The sequence below is a fragment of the Zeugodacus cucurbitae genome, chromosome 4 (assembly GCF_028554725.1).
Source record: "Zeugodacus cucurbitae isolate PBARC_wt_2022May chromosome 4, idZeuCucr1.2, whole genome shotgun sequence".
Classification (NCBI taxonomy): Eukaryota; Metazoa; Arthropoda; class Insecta; order Diptera; family Tephritidae; genus Zeugodacus; species Zeugodacus cucurbitae.
This window is the reverse complement of record NC_071669.1, coordinates 38370324-38388705: the sequence shown is the minus strand read 5'-3', so window position 1 is coordinate 38388705 and position 18382 is coordinate 38370324. Positions and strand designations below refer to the sequence as shown.

Below are 18382 nucleotides of genomic sequence, written 5' to 3'. Positions count from 1 at the left end.
CAGCAGCGACACTCAAGTGCCCCATAGGCAATGGAGCGACCAAAAATTGAATTGCTTTCTCATTTTAGTTTCATCCTGTTGCTGTCATTGAGTTTACAAAGACTCTCGTTGAGTTGCTCAAGTCATTGTAAGTTGAGTTGATCAGCAGCGTTTGGTTCCAGTGTTTCGAGTACAAGCCTTCCACTTACGTGAGAATAAAAAAGGAAAAACTGTTTTTAGGTAGTGGCTACAGGGAGGAATCTTTAAAGTTTATGCCATAAAACTATTTATCTTTGTTATTTTATGAAACTTCCATTTTTATTGTTTGTTTTAATGTTTACGTTTTCTTATGCAGCGAGCAAACATTTTGTGTTAACAATTCATTGTCAGCGAACAACGCTTTAAAGTAGACGGTACTTCATTCCAAATCAGCAGTTGAGCAAACACTGCACTATTTTAATTAAATTTTTAAGTGCACACCGCCGAACAACTTCATAAAACATTGCGGCTTAAGTGTGCATTTGAATTTTGTTTTAATTAAATCCCACATTTTGCATGCTACCTAGTGGTATTAGCAAAAAATTTACGGAAATTCGCACACTTTACTGCTTTTCAAGTGTTTTAGCTAAAGTGCTAGGTTTTAGACATTAATTTGCGGGCGTAATGATGTGAGCAGTTGTGCGCGTGCACTCAATTTGCCACACCCCCACTGCCGTGTAATTGACGAAATGACTGGTGTTGTTTGTTGTTGTTGGTGTTAAAATGCACTTGAAATGCTGGAAAGCGTCATAGATTTTCCCAAATAAATCACGTACGCACACTATTATTGTCGTAAATGCGTTGAGTGCTGCTGCATACTTTTAGGCGCATACAAGTCACATACACATTTAATTTCGAGTTGATGTGTTGACGGCGGCACGTACGCGCCACAAAATGCCTGTGACTGCCGATTGAGCGCAACGCACCTAATGTCTTGAAACAGGCACACAAACACACAGACACCGAAGAACATTGCAACAACACACTCAAGTTCCAATAATTTCAATACCGAATATGTCGTTGTGTGTGTGTGTGTGTGTGTGGGCGCGTGTTTTATATTCTATTTATTTTGCCATCTTTTTGCTGTTTTATTGTCTTTTCGTTTATTTATCATCCGCTCATCGCAGTCAAGCACTTCTTTGTGGCACTTAGAGTCGTTGCCTTTTATTTGCCATTAAGCTTTTGCGTCATTATCACATTAAAAGTTGCTGACTGTGCGGGAAATTGAAGTGAAGTTGTCTGCTGCCAATGTGTACGACCTTAACCTCAGCTTAACTCCGCTTGACTCTGGACCAAAACACTGCCAGTGCTGGGAAAGTACTCCGGCACAACTTGGAAAGCACTTGAAATTTTCATTTGCTCTACGCCAATCGCCATTTTATCTCAGTGGTGTTCACTTTGAGTTGGACTACTTGTTGTTGCTATGTTATTGTGTTGTTATTGCTCTTTTGGCATTTTCGCAATTTGAAATTCAATTTCTACCGAATTTCAAAGTTTTGGAAATTATGCAATAATAATTTCAATTAAATTGTCAAAGTACTCAAGTGTGCACTACACAAGTACTACGTAAGTTCAAAGGCTCACCAACACATGCGCTGCCTTTGGAACTTCGTCGGGGAAGCTAAAATCACATCGCAATCACTACTGTGAACAGTTTACTTGAAGTTTGACTGCCGTAAATGCTCAGGGCCAACGAGTTGTGAGCAGTAAAGCAATTTGAACTTTTCATTTACTTCCCAGTCAACTTATACTCACACAGTCACACAGGTATATACTCATCGTTCACCTGAGTTATGCAAAATCGCACACTTAACTTATGTGACTCCTGCTGACTAGCAATCAGAGTAGTTTCATTGGCATATTTTTGCTGTTGTTGTTGTTTGTTCTATATTGCAGGCCTTTGAAAAGCCAATTTATGTTGCACAAAATTTTCACGAGAAATAACAACTTTTCCGATTCCTTTCTGACTTGACCGAATTCGGTATACACATATACAAATATTGCTTGCTTTATATACAACCTTAATATCCACCAGGTTACAGCAATAAAAACTGTTAATAACAACTACTTGCAATTCAACTCTCTTCGATATAAATAAATAGTATAACTTTCTAATACAATCCTAACTAACTGAGTTCTGCCCAAAATGTGAGCTAGATATATACTAATCAGTGAAATCAGCAGCGCTTCTCAAGCCTTTATTTAAATAATTTGTTACATATTTTACAACATGATTTCATTAACCCTTAAAATTCCAACGTCCTTCTAGCCCACCCTGGAAATCGTTTTGATTCCAATCATAATTGCGTCTGCCCTGTGCATAGGCGTCGATACTATAACTGTCGTCGTCGCTTTTTAGCAAATTGTGATTGTACTTGAAACTTCCCTCACGTCCTCTCTCCGTCTCCTCGTATTTTAGTTCAACTCTGCCTCTGCCTTTTTCTTCCTTTGATGAATCCTCAGAAGAAGAAGGTGAACGCACATGACGTACGAGCAGCTCTGAAGGATCTCCTTCAATCCAGTTCTGGTCATCTACAAGATAAACGGTGGCATCTTGATCACCCAGCGCTGACTCTTCCAATAACGGATGTGCCATGGCTAATGCGAATAGTCCGCAAATGGCAATGACTAAAACAGATTTCGAACTGGTCATTTTCGTGAAATATTGTATTGAATCTTCTTGAAGTGTGCAAGGCAACTATGCTGATTTCGTTGAAGCTCTTCTGTTTTATAGGCATACTGAGAGATTAAAATCACCGAGTGGGGTTTACCAGCTCTTCGACTATAAGCGACTGTTACACTTATAGTACATAGACAAGGGGAATTTTCTCAGCTTTATTTGCTACTGCTACCCAAAATAAGGTGAAAAACATATAACGAAGACATAAGCTCGGGTGCTGTGAAAATTGTATACTCCTATCCTATACTATAAATCTTGCATATGAATTGAATGACTGAATTTTGTTTAAATTGGCATGTCACTCAGCTAAAAGTGAGGTATGACCACCCCCTTCATTTGAATGTAAAATTGTGCATGAATTCATATGAGAGCCTTCATCATCATTCTTATAGGTTTACCTGTTTCCAAGTTTTCAACGATTGACGAGCTTCGGATTCCTACCATCTTCAATTTCAACATTTTCAAAATTAGAACACGCGCACTCATTTTCATCAAACGTTAGATGCCTAGCGAGATACTGCAATTAAAAGAAGGAGCTGTTCAAAGCCGTGAGATGGCAACTGGAAACTTTGATTGCATTTTTTCTCAAAAATTTGTTTTTCACACTTCGCTTCATCGTATCTCCCAAATTCCCAAAACTTCAAATCATAAAAAAAAAATAAATAAATATAAAAAGCAAAGCAAAGCTCGCATTTTTTTTCAAATGTCTACGAAAAGTCTAATTTTTGGTGTATTTATTTGGTCGTAGTATATTCTACGCATTTAAGCTTTCAGATTAAAATGCCGCTAATCTTTTTTTTTTTCAGATAAACCAATCAGACGGAATCGTGGAGGTAATGTGACCCTATTTTTCCAGAGCGGTGTGTTCGGAACTCTATCTCATGTTCCACACAATATTTTTTAGCTTGATTTATATTTATGCTGTCGAAATATATATTAATAAATGATATTAAACTTTAACCTCTACCTATTTACTGGTCGTAGAAAAAAATCCCTAAAAAACAGGCCGTCATATGGGATGATCTCCTTAAAAGATTGATTATTTTAAAAATACAAAAACATTGTTTGCCACATAAGTTATTTACAGCACTAACAAAATAATTACTAGAATTGTTTCTGCTGATTAAAAAATCACAAAATCTTACTTGATGACTCGTATGCATACATAAATATGAAGCCAGATGTCAGAATCAATGACAAAGGCTTATCAGTACAGAGCTAAGCTGTGCCGGTAAATCCCATTTGGTGATTTTAAAAACAAAATGAGCAATGAGCAGCATTTCGAAATTGGCTTCTTAGGACACTATAAATACAACGAAAAACTCAGAGACAACTCAGTTCTTTTCCATATTTCAAAGCTATTCAAATAAAGAAGATTCGAAAACTTCACTGCATATATATTTCGAAAAACAAAAATGGCCAGTTCGAAATCTATTTTAGTCATTGCCTTTTGCGGACTATTCGCATTAGCCATGGCACATCCATTATTGGAGGAGTCAGCGCTGGGTGATCAAGATGCCACCGTTTATCTTGTAGATGACCAGAACTGGATTGAAGGAGATCCTTCAGAGCTGCTCGTACGTCATGTGCGTTCACCTTCTTCTTCTGAGGATTCTTCAAAGGAAAATAAAGGCAGAGGCAGATTTGAACTAAAATACGAGGAGACGGAGAGAGGACGTGAGGGAAGTTTCAAGTACAATCACAATTTGCTAAAAAGCGACGACGACAGTTATAGTATCGACGCCTATGCACAGGGCAGACGCAATTATGATTGGAATCAAAACGATTTCCAGGGTGGACTGGAAGGACGTTGGAATTTTAAGGGTTAATGAAATAAAAGAAAGTTAATTATAAACTTATAAATATGTAAATGAAAATAATTCGCTTCGCATGAAATTAAAATAAATTTATTAACTAAAATAAATGTGCATTAAATATGTAAAAGTAATGTTTTGTATTTTGTATTTTGTAATTCGTTATAGTGTTTGACGTATTTATGTTTATACAAAGCGGAACTAAACAATGAAATAAACGAATACAAAAAGTATCCTAATAATCTTACTAAAATGCAGTGAGTGACAGTGTTTTTTTAAAGTCTCTTAAAGCTTATACAATGTGAGCATTAGGCCCGCACTCTTGAAGTTTTTCACGCTTTAGTTGCTCGCAACAACAAGTACTTTGGTTAGCTTTCTGCTATGTAATCTGAAGAGTGTTGTGTATATTATTTTGTGTCTTTTGTTTGAGGGCTTCTCACTTACCTTTGCAAGTACACAATAGCAAATATTGAACAACACAAAGGAATCGGGAGGAAAACAATAGAAACGCATACAAGGTTCAAACCAAACTTAAAGTTCATTCGAAAAAATAAAGCGGAAAATATACTACAACGAAGCACCAAATAGGGTTCCATCAGAAGTTTTTCATGTACTTTTCACTGTTGTGAACAAAATTCAATAAAATTTTTGTAAAATTAACTCTGATCGATTCTATTGGAACATTCTAACATTTTATTTTATTGAAAATAAAAAGTTAATTTGTTAATTACTTTTTTATTCGTAAGTTTCTTTAATTTTCTACTTGAAAACTTTCCTACAGGGTCGAAAATGAGATTTAGAACTATCGCAAACGTCTCTATATCACACATACATACGATTTGTTGAACGCGGTCAGTGACGAACTGCAACACCTGTCGCCTTGCATTTGACAGGTTTTTGCACTAAGCCGACACTGCTTTTGCTGTGCTACCTACCTGTCCACCCCGCCAGACCTCCCGCCTGTCAGTCACTTTTGATTGCTTTGCACTTCAACTATGACACTTTGGGCATATTGCTCGGCAACTGCAGCGCCAGCATAAAATACAATTTCTTTCCGCTTTTTTGATTCCACACCAAAGCACGCGTACGGACATATGCTCCTGCACATGCAATTACACATGCCTGCTCGCCAAACTAGTAGTGCACTTATGGGGAAAAATTGCTGACGCCACTCGACTGCACCGACACAGTAAAATAAAAGAAAGCAAGTTAAGAAAATTTGCAAATCAGTGCGACATGTATGTGTATATATGTGTGTGTGTGCCCACGTCGTTTGTAAACGGCGCCAACTTGCCTTTAGGGTGGTCATTAAATGGTCGCCAAACACACACACACGTCAGCTACTGCAAGGGGCGTTGAAAGGATTTGTCAAACACACACACACGCCCCTACGTGAAGGCTCATATTCCACGTAAAATATGTATTTATGTATAAGCTTTCGAAAAGGTGCAAACGGTGCACATTGACCCGCCTTTAGCGCACACAGGTCCCTTTGCATGGTGCTGGTGTTTGGCAAAACAAAGTCTATATGGCTGTTTGGTCGTGGCCTCAGCACCGATGTGCAGGTGTTAATGTCGCCATTAAAACATGTTGCATTTGCCGTTATACTGCTGTGCGAAGCATAAAATTTAAATGATTTTCTAACATTTTTATTGCTGTATTCTAGAGTTGAAAGCATTCACGAAACAATATTAAAAACTCTTTGAGGAAGGGGCACACTAGAAAGAGGTTTTATATACAAAAAACCCCAGAACAACCACTTATAGGGTTATGACCTTTTCGCACTGAAGTTAATGGACCAATTAACCGGCCTTTGCTCCATTAAACTACTGATTTAGATCGATTTACCATACAAAATAAAAATCGAATTCTTCAACATTAATTACAAATCGAGTCGAAAATGCAATGCAACTCTACGGTAGTTGGTGTTGCTGGCAATAATGGTTGTGGATATTGATAAAATAGCATTCAGCTGATGAATTGTATAAACTTCTTATGAACAGCAAAAACAAAAATGTCTAACAGCTGATCGTTAATCGAGTAGCCGAGTAGAGAAGGCTATTCGAGTATTAGTGTATTCAGTATACTTTCAGATTTATAGTATAGAGTATTGAGTATGAAACGGTAGACAAGAAAGTTAACAGCAAGCTCTTAAACTATACATTTACGCAAATATTACTAAATTGTATTCTAACTTATAATAAGTTGGCATTAGAAATCTTATTAATATTAGTGGTACTCATTTAACGTCGCAAATGTATGGCAATATCGCAATTTAGCAATATCGTAAAACAGCAGTGGCATTCATAGCAAGTTTACGCAATTCACAATTAGCTGATATTGCCACAATATTACCACAGAGCGGTCATTTAACTTATATTGTCATATTGTCAATTTGCCATTTTTATATAATTTCGACGTTAACTGAGTACCACTATTATGTATTTATTCATTGAGACGAGGTTTGTCGAGAGGTATCGTCAATTGATCTATAAGTGGACGACTTGCCTGGTTTCTAAAAATTTCTTTAATTGAAGTGCCAGGAAAATATTTGAGGTTTGAGGGAAATATTAGTGAGATACACAATATCTATTGTTATCTACTTGTTTTTTGGATATTAATACTAACATTGGTTGTAGTTAAAATTTGGTTTGAGTTGTTCTACTTCTTAAATACTCTTATTTATGTATGTATATATAAGATATGAGAGTTCTCCTAAACGTGACCAGTGCTACGACCTTTGTTAAATATTATATCTATAGAACGGGTAGGTAATTAAATATTTCCAGAGTTAGAAGTTCCGTAAAAAAAGGTGTGATATCGGTCTATACCTCCTCCCAGAACTAATTTAATTAATATGATATCTGTTAATGAAAATTGAATAGTCTCGGATGGGTACAAAAGTTCTCAGGACTTCATTTTATTTCCCTGAGTTGTGTTCAGTCAGCGAAAATTGGAGAAAGTCTTATAGTAAAGGATTGATACAAAACTGAGTTCACTTCCTAATCACATTCGCTTTATTTAAAAATGCATAACTATTTTTTAATGCGCGTCAAATCTACACATAACCGAGGAAATCCTTTCAAACGTGTGAAACTTTTTAATTTAACCGAATTCCGTTATGCAAACGCCAGCGGACAAACAAACTGGATGCAAGCCACACACACACACATGTAACAAATGCCACACATACTACAAAAGGTGCATTAACAAAATTTGCACAGCATGCCCGGATGCCTGCCATGAACTGGTGAGGGGCATAGGTGAGGTTGGCAAATGCAGCGCAACCGAAAGCCAACGCGCATCAAGCAAGTGACTTCAACACCAGTGGCGAATGAGAGCCGCAGCATATAAAGAGGAGTGGCATACGAATATACGTAGCGAAACCGTTAACTGTCCGTCGATATGGTAAGCGGCTGCCGCTCAGTGAACTATACAAATATGAGTATATGTCGCTAATGCGCCTGAAACTATACCACACGGGCCTTTGCGTTCGTGTTTATAGCATAGGGTTATGTATGCTCTAAGCAAAGCGGTGTGTGGAAAATCGCGCTAATGCTTGTTAAAATTGCATGTGCTTGTCATACCCACGTATGTGTGTGTGTGTTTAACCGCCGGTGTGTGCGAGGCGCCAGTAAAGCTTGAAAGCGTCGCCGGATTAAATGAAGTTAAAATTGGGTGATGGTCGCGGGCGTATTTCGCTCTTCTTCACCTTCTTTCACTATGAGCTGCACCACAGCGGCTAACGGCATTTAAGCTTAGCGAGTCAAGTTAGAAACAGATATTAGAAATGGGATAAAAAGTGTTTGAAAAAGCAGAGCTGGTGTTGTGGCATTGTTCCTGGTCATTAGTTGCATGCGCGACGTATTTTATGGAACGTTATACAAGCCGAAAATTCATTTTTCGATTATTTTCTCCGTTATTTTCCAACATACATGACAAAAACGCTGTTTTAACACAAACAGCATACCAAAGAGCGAAAGACACACAGTGCCACCACAGAGGACTAATGTAATTGAAAAGGGGAAGCAAAATAGTAGTGCAGAAAAATTGCTCAAAGCGAACTATTTGTTTGTGAGTGTGAGTGTGTGTCACCAAACGAATTTTTTTATATAACGGAATTATATTTCCGTTTTGGCAAACATTTTGAGCGAAATTCACTGGGGAGCCCGCAACACCTACAAAACTGTTCACAAGCTACACCTGGCAGCAGAGTGTTGCAAGCAATTTGCCAAATACAAAAAGTAAGGAAAGGCTAAGTTCGGGTGCAACCGAACATTTTATACTCTCGCAATTTATTGAAGAAATTTAACCAATACATATATGCAAAATAAAGCTTACCGTATTTTTGAAAACCCTACAATAAGGTATATGGAGATATTATGACCCGATTTTAATAATTTTTGGAACAGAGACACTATTAGAAGAAAACAATTTCCTCTGAATTACATTAAATTATCTGAGAGATTTACCCATATTTTCGGTTAAAATTTATCCTTAGGCGCTGAGTTCAACATGTTCGATATCTGGGGCCTTGAAAAGTCATGGTCCGTTTTCGACAATTGTTTCACAAGTGAAGCCAGAGATGATATGCACTATTTGTGTAAAGTTTTATTCCGCTATCTTCATTGGTCCCTTTGTTTACATTATAAAGTGAAGGAATAAGATGGAATTCAAAATTGAGTTATAAGAAAAGTAGTCGTGGTTGTGAACCGATTTCGCCCATTTTTTGTCCGGGTGTCCAGAAAATATTATATACCGAATTTCATTCGAATCGGTCGAGTAGTTCCTGGGATATGGTTTTTGGCCCATAAGTGGGCGATGCCACGCCCATTTTCAATTTTGTAAAAAAATCTCAGTGCAGCGCCCTTTTGCTATTTCTTCTGCAAAATTTAGTGTTTCTGACGTTTTTCGTTAGTTAGTTAATCCGTTTTTAGTAATTTTCAACCTAACCTTTGTATGGGAGGTGGGCGTGGTTATTATTCGATTTCAACTATTTTCATGGTGTGTGGTGGAGTACGTAAGAGAACCGACTGCAGAAAGATTGGTTTTTATAGCTTTATTGGTTTGCGAGTTAAATACAAATTACCGATTTGTGGGCGGGGCCACGCCCACTTCCCCAAAAAAATTACATCCAAATATGCCCCCTCCTAGTGCGATCCTTTATTCCAAATTTTACTTTTATATCGGACGGACAGACGGACGGACGGACAGACATCCGGATTTCAAATCTACTCGTCACCCTGATCACTTTGATATATATGACTCTATATCTATCTCGTCTAGTTTTAGGTGTTACAAACAACCGATATGTGAACAAAACTATAATACTCTCTTTAGCAACTTTTGTTGCGAGAGTATAAAATAACAGCAGAAGAACAACATTTTTTGCACATATTGAATTGCAATTTCAATCAAAAGGTGACAATGTGTACGTCAAAGGCATTTAGTCTTTTTTTTTGGAAGCGTTGCAATATTTCACTTTTGAGGAAATTTTCACGGTTATTGAAATATTCACCGTCGATCATTTCCATCAGCGAATATGTCAAAAGCAATCAAATGCAATTTTCATTTTAAAATAAAGAAAAATATATGTGAAGTGTACATGTCAGCACGTTTAAGTTTAACGAAGTCAAAATTGCTTTTAAGCGGCTGATGTTGTACTTTTTAGAAGTTGTTATTTATATTCTGGAACTTTCAGGGATAATTTCTGCTCAAAAAAAATATTAATTTTCCTGATTTAATAATAATAATTTTGTAAATTTTTAAAAGTGAATTTTGGAAATCTTCTGAAACTAACTATTAAAATATGGCTGGCGTTTAATTTGTGAAAATAAAAACTACTCTAAAAATTTGTAGGAGAAACTGTTGTTCCAAACACTTTATCCTTCATTTCGTGCTTTTTAATTTCATTGAGCTCCTTTGAGGAACTTCACTTGTGTTTACATTACCTGATAACATCATAGTTGTAGGTGCAATTATACCATTAAAAAGAGACTTACCTGGAAAGAGAAGATAATGCAAAATAAATATCCATTAGCAAATATCAATTTAAAACTAATAAAAACTCTAAAACAAAATAAGAACACTCCAAATAAAAATGAACTCGTATGCACAGAGTTTTCAAGGATACAAGTTGCTTCAAAAGAAAGTGAAAAGTTTGCAAATCGCAATTCATTGCAAATCTCTGCCAAAAGATGCATCGGCAGATAAACTATAAGGCTAATGCGGAGATAATGCGTTAAATTATCAGTTATAAGCTAACGCATCGCACAATATATCTACCTTTAGAGAAGCACCTTGCTCCCTCTTGCGCACCATCTGTGAGTGGAAAGCAAACGAACGAAAAGTGCGACAAGAAAGTAGACGCAACGTTCTAATAAAAAGGGCTGTGGCAAAGGTAAAGAAGTTTTTGGATGAACAAGTTGCCAAAAGAAATGCTGGGAAAACTACGGGTTGCTGTACGAAACGAACGCACGCAAGATTAAGGCGTTGAAAGCAACGTCAATCGGAGAGCAAAGCAACTATTACGCACGTCGTGAGGCAGCGGCTGATAGTGACTAAAATTTTAGAAAACTTTGCTGAGCAGTGAAGTGACAGAGGACAAACTTATTGCGCAAACAGCGCTAACTTTAAATCCAACAACTCCAACAACACACATACACGCGTGTATCTATTAAAATGAGCGCAAACTTTCGGTAACTTAATTTTTCAGCAATGCACTCGAGTTAGCGCGTAGTGAGCAGACTAATGGCAGTTAAAGATCATTGCAAAGCACTGCAAACACAGCCATACACTCACACACACACACACACGGAGAGTACATAAATTGCTTGGAGAGAGTGCACTGCAGGTTGCTGCTACAAACCAGTAGAATTCTTTTATGCGGAGAAAAAGGCAAACTAAATGCTGCAAGTAGCAACTTCACTGAATACACATTAAGGTAATTGAATTTGAAAAAGATTGGCAAATTGGCTGACTGCCTGCTGGACTTGATCGGATGCAGCAGCTGGGATACAGCTCGAATGACCGAAGCCGGTGAATGTAAGAAATTGATTAATTTAATTTCAAACGTAGCAAGTAGAAAAACTAATCGTATATTACATACAAAGGAAACGGACACTGTGTGAATGAGAGCATTAAGATTATTAGAAAAACTTATTAACTTTTCGAAATCATCAAGGTGTAAGAATTAGGCAGAGCGAATATGGATGCACTATTTGTCAGCAGAGATATTGCAATAACGGTAAATGGTTGCAAAAACAAGTTGACGTATGAACGTAGTATGTAAATTATATATGATCCTATATAATAAACACTACATACTATAAATATATATACTTTGTATGTATGTGTGTAAATATAAAATCATTCAAGCATTAGGATGGGTCTTAAAAGTTCGTAAGTTGGAAATTTAGAGTCATAAAGTTTAATAATATTATTTTTATAAGATACTAGGTGTTTTATGATAAGACCGGCGTGGGTACTTGACCATAACCGAGAGGATTTTGAGGAACAAAAGCAGTTCAGTCTCCATATGGGAGTAAGGGTATAACTTCGCTGTCTACTAATAACTTGTACTGGATGTTTCAGCCTCATGTGAGATTCAAAATCATTGTTATCTACTATATAGTCGCTTCATTTCGCTGATTCGAGGTCAATTGCTAAGGACTAATATGTACTTCGCATTCAGGTTCGCTATATGTATATTCCTTACGGGTTTTAACTGGTCACTGATCACATCGTATACCGGTGCTATTGTAAGTTTCAATCAGTCGCCCATCGATTGTGAAAGATTTTTACTCATTTGTCGCCAGTTAGTTTTTAGTCGTTACAAATTTTGAATTTTGTAGCTCAAGTTAAAGCAAAATATTGTGTAAGCAAAATAAAATATAATCGGCTGTAGTATATTCCACTGTCTGTCGACACTTGCAATCATCTTAAAACTTCGTTCTTGACTTCCGACGAAGAAAATTTTTTTTTGTAAATTCCTTATATTCTCTACTACATTCTAATATTTTAGATGGAAATATTTTCTCGAATAATTATAGTTAGAAGCCTATAAAACAAATTTGTAAATATTGAGTATTTTTCGTTCCGTTATTTAGTATTTTCTATCTTTATTCTAAAATTTAAAATTTATATTTTAACAGAGAGTATATCCGACTCACCCTAATTTGGCATGTACAATAAATTTTAAGTGCAGTTTTAACAAACCATTTGCGGCCGCAACGACAACTGTCGGATTCACACATAAATATCTGTATTTACATTAGCTTAATTTAAAGTAAATCCTGCAATGATGCACATCCAGCCATTTCGCACAGCCTAGAAGCGCCAACAACACAAATGTTAACTACAAGCACAACATACACATAACGAATAACGGATAAAGGCAGTCATTAATTTATGCAAATACTACATGTGTGCTGTGTGTAATTTTCATGCAAATAAGTGTTTGCATATATGCAAATGCGCGCTGGTGTCTATAAAAGTTGTCGACACGATGTGCAACAAGCTGATGCATACCGCATACTGCTAACCCACAACGGTACAGTTGCAGCAGCAGCATCAATGACAGCAATCAACTAACAAAAAGTGTCTTTATTTAACTCCACCACAAAATACACTTTGCCATGTAGAATTCGTCAGACAGCAATTACTTTCGGTAATATCAGCTTTTATTAGCAGCAACAATTCAGATAAATATTTGTTGTTAAGAACTAATAAAGTTAGGAATACTTTTATTGAAATGTACTACATGTAGTGAAATAGTGCGAAACATCCAGTGGTAGCATATATGCTACAAGTACACAGCATATCCATTTGGATACTCTTAGAGATTCGGATAAATATCTAGGATGAACTAAACTTTTAATTCGCAATGCCTGGTTAAAGTTAAACACCATTAGCATTTGATTTAAATACCAAAAATTACTTTAAAAAGTAAAAGCTTAATTAAGGTAGACGACAAATATAACGTCTAGGGACGTTCCTAGGCCATCACTCGGGAGTTACCTAAAATTGCAGTTCGCGAAACCATCTCAGATTTTCATAATACAATATTTCAATTTCATATTTTAAACGAGTACAGTTGTGATGGGTTCAGGCCGTTTAATCGATACACGAGATCCAACCACAAGTGTTTTTCGGCTTCAGACGAGACTTTTCTTCTTTTCTAAAGTGTGAACCCTAGGATAGCATGAACTTGTCATATGATTTATATTCAAATATATTAACCTTCGCAGAAAGTGTCCGTGAACGCTAGATTACGGATGGTTCTCAGCATGACAATGAAAAAACAAGTAACGGGTTAATGACAGAAAAGCTAGTAGTCGGATCAGCGAGGCATCAGGGAGCAATAAAAATAAAAATATATATAAAATAAGGGTTGCTGGAACAGCTGATTGTAAACCCAATAACCCGGGATCGTGGTGGTGGTAGCGAGTTTGAAGCTGCCAGCGTGCTTGCTGTGTTGCAATTTTAGTTTATGATTTCCTAGGTACATTTCCGTTGAATGGGGAATGAACGGTGCAAGTTTAAATTTGGCTTGAGCTGGTATTAGCAACAAATGCCGCATTAGAGTATACTACATACGAGTATATGGGTTTATATGCATGAATATGAATCGGTATGTCACTCGTTGAGAGATTTTTCATTTGCTCATTTCATTATTCCTTATGCTTGCATACTTTCGAAGTGCAGCCACAGCAGTAGCAACAGGAGCATATGCGAAATATTTCTAGGTTGGCATTCGCCACGCTGCCATTGTGCCTCCGAGATTTCAGTTGTCTGCATTTCCGTGGTTGAGCAAATCCAGCCAAGCATGACGGTGTGCACTTGAAACTCGACTTGCGGAGAACGTTGCCTGCCATTCAAGCTGGAGAATGTATAGACTTTGGATGTGAGGGCTTGTGGAGGCAAGCTGCCATGTGAAGTTATGCACAAATTGTGATCTTCAAGTCGAGATTTACGTTGAAGTCGTGCGACAAAAAAATATACAGAAGTGGAGTAATAAACAAGCGGGAGAATGCAAGTTAGAAATGCATTGTTGCCCACTTGAAAATCTTGAAGTTCATGCACTTGTATGGAATGACGGCATGACGAGCGATGGAATGTTAGCAAATTACATAATATTAAAAATATTTAGTATGGCAAAAAATCCCTTGGAATGAAAAAGAAATAAAATATATTAAGAAAACTTTTTAAATATCAAAAGAGGTAGAATATTTTCAACAATTCATATTGGAATGCTCCGCCTTTGCGAGATCTCGGCAAAAGTTCCTTAGATCTCACATTTTGGGACATTCGCGAAGTAGCGGATACAGAAATAAAACACATCTACAGATTTGTGGTTCTTCCTAGGCGCTATATCGATTCTTAAATTTAAGTGAGGTGGTCGTAAATAGTCTAATTGTGTTTTATTTTAAGGGAAAACCCTTCGTTCGTACCTAACCTAACCCCTAAAAACTTTCTGTTAAACTTCTTCAATGATGCTAGATTATTTAATTTGTACAAATGCATAAAACTAAAAAATCGACTTGAAAATCTACCAAAAAAATGCTTGAAGAACGATGTGAGAATTTCCATAACTTGTATTTCCCATTACTTCTATCTTAAATGTATATGACCACTTTTTTACTTCGTAAACATCATTTTGCTTTAGCTTTCAGAAAAGTTTAGGGTTTAACGTAGCTTAAGCTAAGCATCTTAAAGAGAAAGCAAACGCTAATAATAATATGGGAGTAAAGAAGCGATAACAAAGTAAAAATTTATAACTATATACATATCTATAACTAAAGTTGCCACATTGCAGCGATATTTTCTCTATTTTTGCTGATAACCAAGACATTCTGCTTGTATAAATCTATAACGAACAACCACAAATAAGTGAATAACCAAAACGTGACAAATAGTTTGCTCCAGTGCAAAAGCCATAAATTATAAATGATATTACAAGTGTAAGAAGAAAGAAGAAAATTATTATGCAACTGCTCTAAACGAAACTGAATGGAAAGAGGAAACGTCAGCATCAAATTGTGCACAAATTGCAAATACTGACAAAGTAAATGAATTGGAAGAGTAGAAAAATGTAGAAAATCATGAAATCGCTAGCTGGGCAAAAATGAAGAAAATTATGGGAATCCAGAATATTTGAATGGACCTACTGGAGCATAGGAAAAATAGTTAATACAAGCATTACCAAAGTTATGTTATATTGAGCTTCGGTTCTGCTTAATTTCTTTAAATAATTTTTATGAGTTAATCGATATCTTACATAATTTCTTTTAAATATTTTCCATACTTTAGTTCTTCAGGGTCACAACAAGGCCCCATGTGCAGTATCTTGATACAACACTCTAAACTAGAAGAAGTTCCAAAGAGGACAAAAACATTAAATTATAACCACCTTTATGTTACAAAATATTCTACGCGCTATTGACTTTGAAAGAGACAAATAAAATCTGTTGTCACGCATGAGAAAAACCCTTAAAGCCAACTTGCTGGAAAGCCATAGCGCTATTAAATACTCGCCATGCTGCATGACAACTCTGAATGGCTAGGAAATGCAAGGTAAGAGACGTAGCAACCAAATTAGGAGTAATGCAGAACCACCTGAAGTCGGCATTTAAAACGTTCCTGAAAAAATGATGTGAATGTCGATGGTGGTATTGGCGGCGGTCGTTAAAATCAGCAAATGCGTTTAACTACCAGTAAGTGGTGTAAAGCGTTGAAGAATGCCGACGAAAGGAATGAGCTTAGGGCGCCAAAACTGCTCGACCACCACTCACTCCTGCATGCAGCGTTCACCGTGAGATATGCCAACTCGTAGTAATCATATTCCGTATAATATAAGTACATACAGTCACCATCGTTCTGGCTATGGCTCCACAACTGGGCTGCGATTTGGGGCAACTCTGCATTTCTAACTACAGCCGTTGACTATTTCGTGCATAAGGAATGTGGGAAGCAGATTGTTAGCACCGCGCGTACTACAGACAGATTCATTCCATTCATTTTGACGCTTTCCATTTATGGTTACAAGCACTCATTTTTCGGTTTCGGTTAAGTTGAGGGTTGTTGTTACCGCTCAGCTGCGCCGTTGGCGGTTAGTGGTTACAACTGCAGCCACATTCGGGTGTGGGCACCGTCAGCGTATGCACGTTTCAACGTATTAAATGGACTGATTCCTGCTTCGTTGGTTGCAAAAGTGCAGACACGTGCCATATGGAAGCTGCTGCCACGCTACCCTACGGTGGTTTAGCAAATCAACGTCCTCTTGCGTTTAACTTCTGCCCGTCTTCAGTTGCAACCACCAGGTTGGTCTATAGCTTTTATTTTAAATTATTGCAACATTAAATATGTTTAGAAATATGTGTTGCAAATGCGATTAACTTCTTTTTCTGCCATTTTCCACCCTTGGTTGTTGCTTCTGTTTGTAAACGCGTCTCCAGTCTCATTTAGCAATGTTGACTGTGACTTCAGAAGTAATATTCACTCTTCAGGAGATTTGTAATACATCACTGCATGATTAATTATTTTAGTTGTCATGCTTTTGGCACGAATGGAATTTGATAATAATCGTGTTATTGCTAACAAGAATAAATTACATAAATTCTACATTAATTTTATGTACATATTTGTCCATTAATTAATTTATTGAACACTGACAAAACTTGTAAAATTTTAGACACGTGATGTACATGACTTTTTATAAAATCTTATGATTTTATATAAATATCAAAAAAGCAGGAATCAAATAAGGCCTACTCTCTCAAACAAAGTTGGTGCTAATAACAAAAAAATAATAACAAAAATATACATATAGTTGAACTTCCCTAACTCGAATCACCATTATCCACAGTAAAACTTCGAGTTAGAGAGATTTGCGAGTTACGGAAGGTAATTTATATGAAAATTTACTTCAATTGCCAATTCAAGAGTTCGAGTTATGAGAACTTCGTGTTATGGAAGCAACTGTATTTACTTTTCCAGACAATGGATTCCAGGACACAGTACCATTTCAGGAAACTCTGAAGTGCTTTTCTCAAAGCAATTCGCTTCGTCAGCAATATAGCTTTTTCTTTTAAGGACATATATTAAGTTTTTTTGGGAGGATCTTTTGCATGCACCTCATAGTCCAGACCAGCACCAAAATTTGTGTCCATGGCGAATGCTGTTGATTATGAAAATTCGTCTCAAGAGAAACTTTTAAAAATAGACTCTCCCAAATTTTTTGGCAATAGCACTTATTGTTTATATAATAGTGACATTATGAAATAATCATCAAAAATCTGATCATTCTAAATAATGTAATAACAAATGTAATGTAAAGATAATGATTTTCTTTATACTAGAATTAACATCGTGAGGAAAAGTAAAAAAAATGTATTATATGTAAGTGTAATTCAAAAGAAGTAGAAAGAATCGGCCAAATATGGCCGATGCCGATGCTGAATTTTGTGGCCGATGCCGATAGCAAGGCCGGTTAATCGTTCGGACTCTAGTTCTGGGCTCCAGCGAATTTTCGCTCCTATAAAAAATGTATTAAATATAAAATTTAATTTTAATCAATGCGACCTTTAAAATGTTATACTTTTAGACCACAAGGGTCAGTGTAACTCGCCCAATCCTTAATTTTACTCTTTCGTAACCAATTAAGAAAACAATCGAAATCTTAGGCAGAATATGCCATGGGAATAAGAACAAATATATGTACCTCTTAAGACCTATTGAGTCTCTGAAGAAAATAAAAATCAGCGCCTAACATTCCCTGCATAAATGTACGAGTAAGTACATATACGAGTATACTAGGTAAACTATTGTCGGGTAGCGTTAAGTGTCAAAGAGATACATATTGCATTAAATT

General features: G+C 36.5%; 3 protein-coding genes across 7 annotated transcripts in view; 1 reads left to right on the top strand and 2 right to left on the bottom strand.

Annotated features, from left to right (window-relative positions):
- The window catches only part of LOC105216288 (cyclin-dependent kinase 14), a 224713-nt gene that overhangs the window by 89602 nt on the left and 116729 nt on the right, over positions 1–18382 (bottom strand). The gene's annotated exons all lie outside the window — the stretch shown is intronic.
- Positions 2191–2729, bottom strand: LOC105216287 (uncharacterized). Its single transcript, XM_011190700.3, has one exon. The coding sequence runs from the start codon at positions 2669–2671 to the stop codon at positions 2258–2260; it is 414 nt and encodes a 137-aa protein (XP_011189002.1). The 5' UTR covers positions 2672–2729; the 3' UTR covers positions 2191–2257.
- Positions 4020–4607, top strand: LOC105216286 (uncharacterized). Its single transcript, XM_011190699.3, has one exon. It carries the CDS (start codon positions 4114–4116, stop codon positions 4525–4527), a length of 414 nt encoding a protein of 137 aa, XP_011189001.2. The 5' UTR covers positions 4020–4113; the 3' UTR covers positions 4528–4607.

Excerpts from the sequence above, each read along its gene's own strand:
- LOC105216287 (XM_011190700.3), bottom strand. The coding sequence starts at position 2,671 with ATGACCAGTTCGAAATCTGTTTTAGTCATTGCCATTTGCGGACTATTC.
- LOC105216286 (XM_011190699.3), top strand. The coding sequence starts at position 4,114 with ATGGCCAGTTCGAAATCTATTTTAGTCATTGCCTTTTGCGGACTATTC.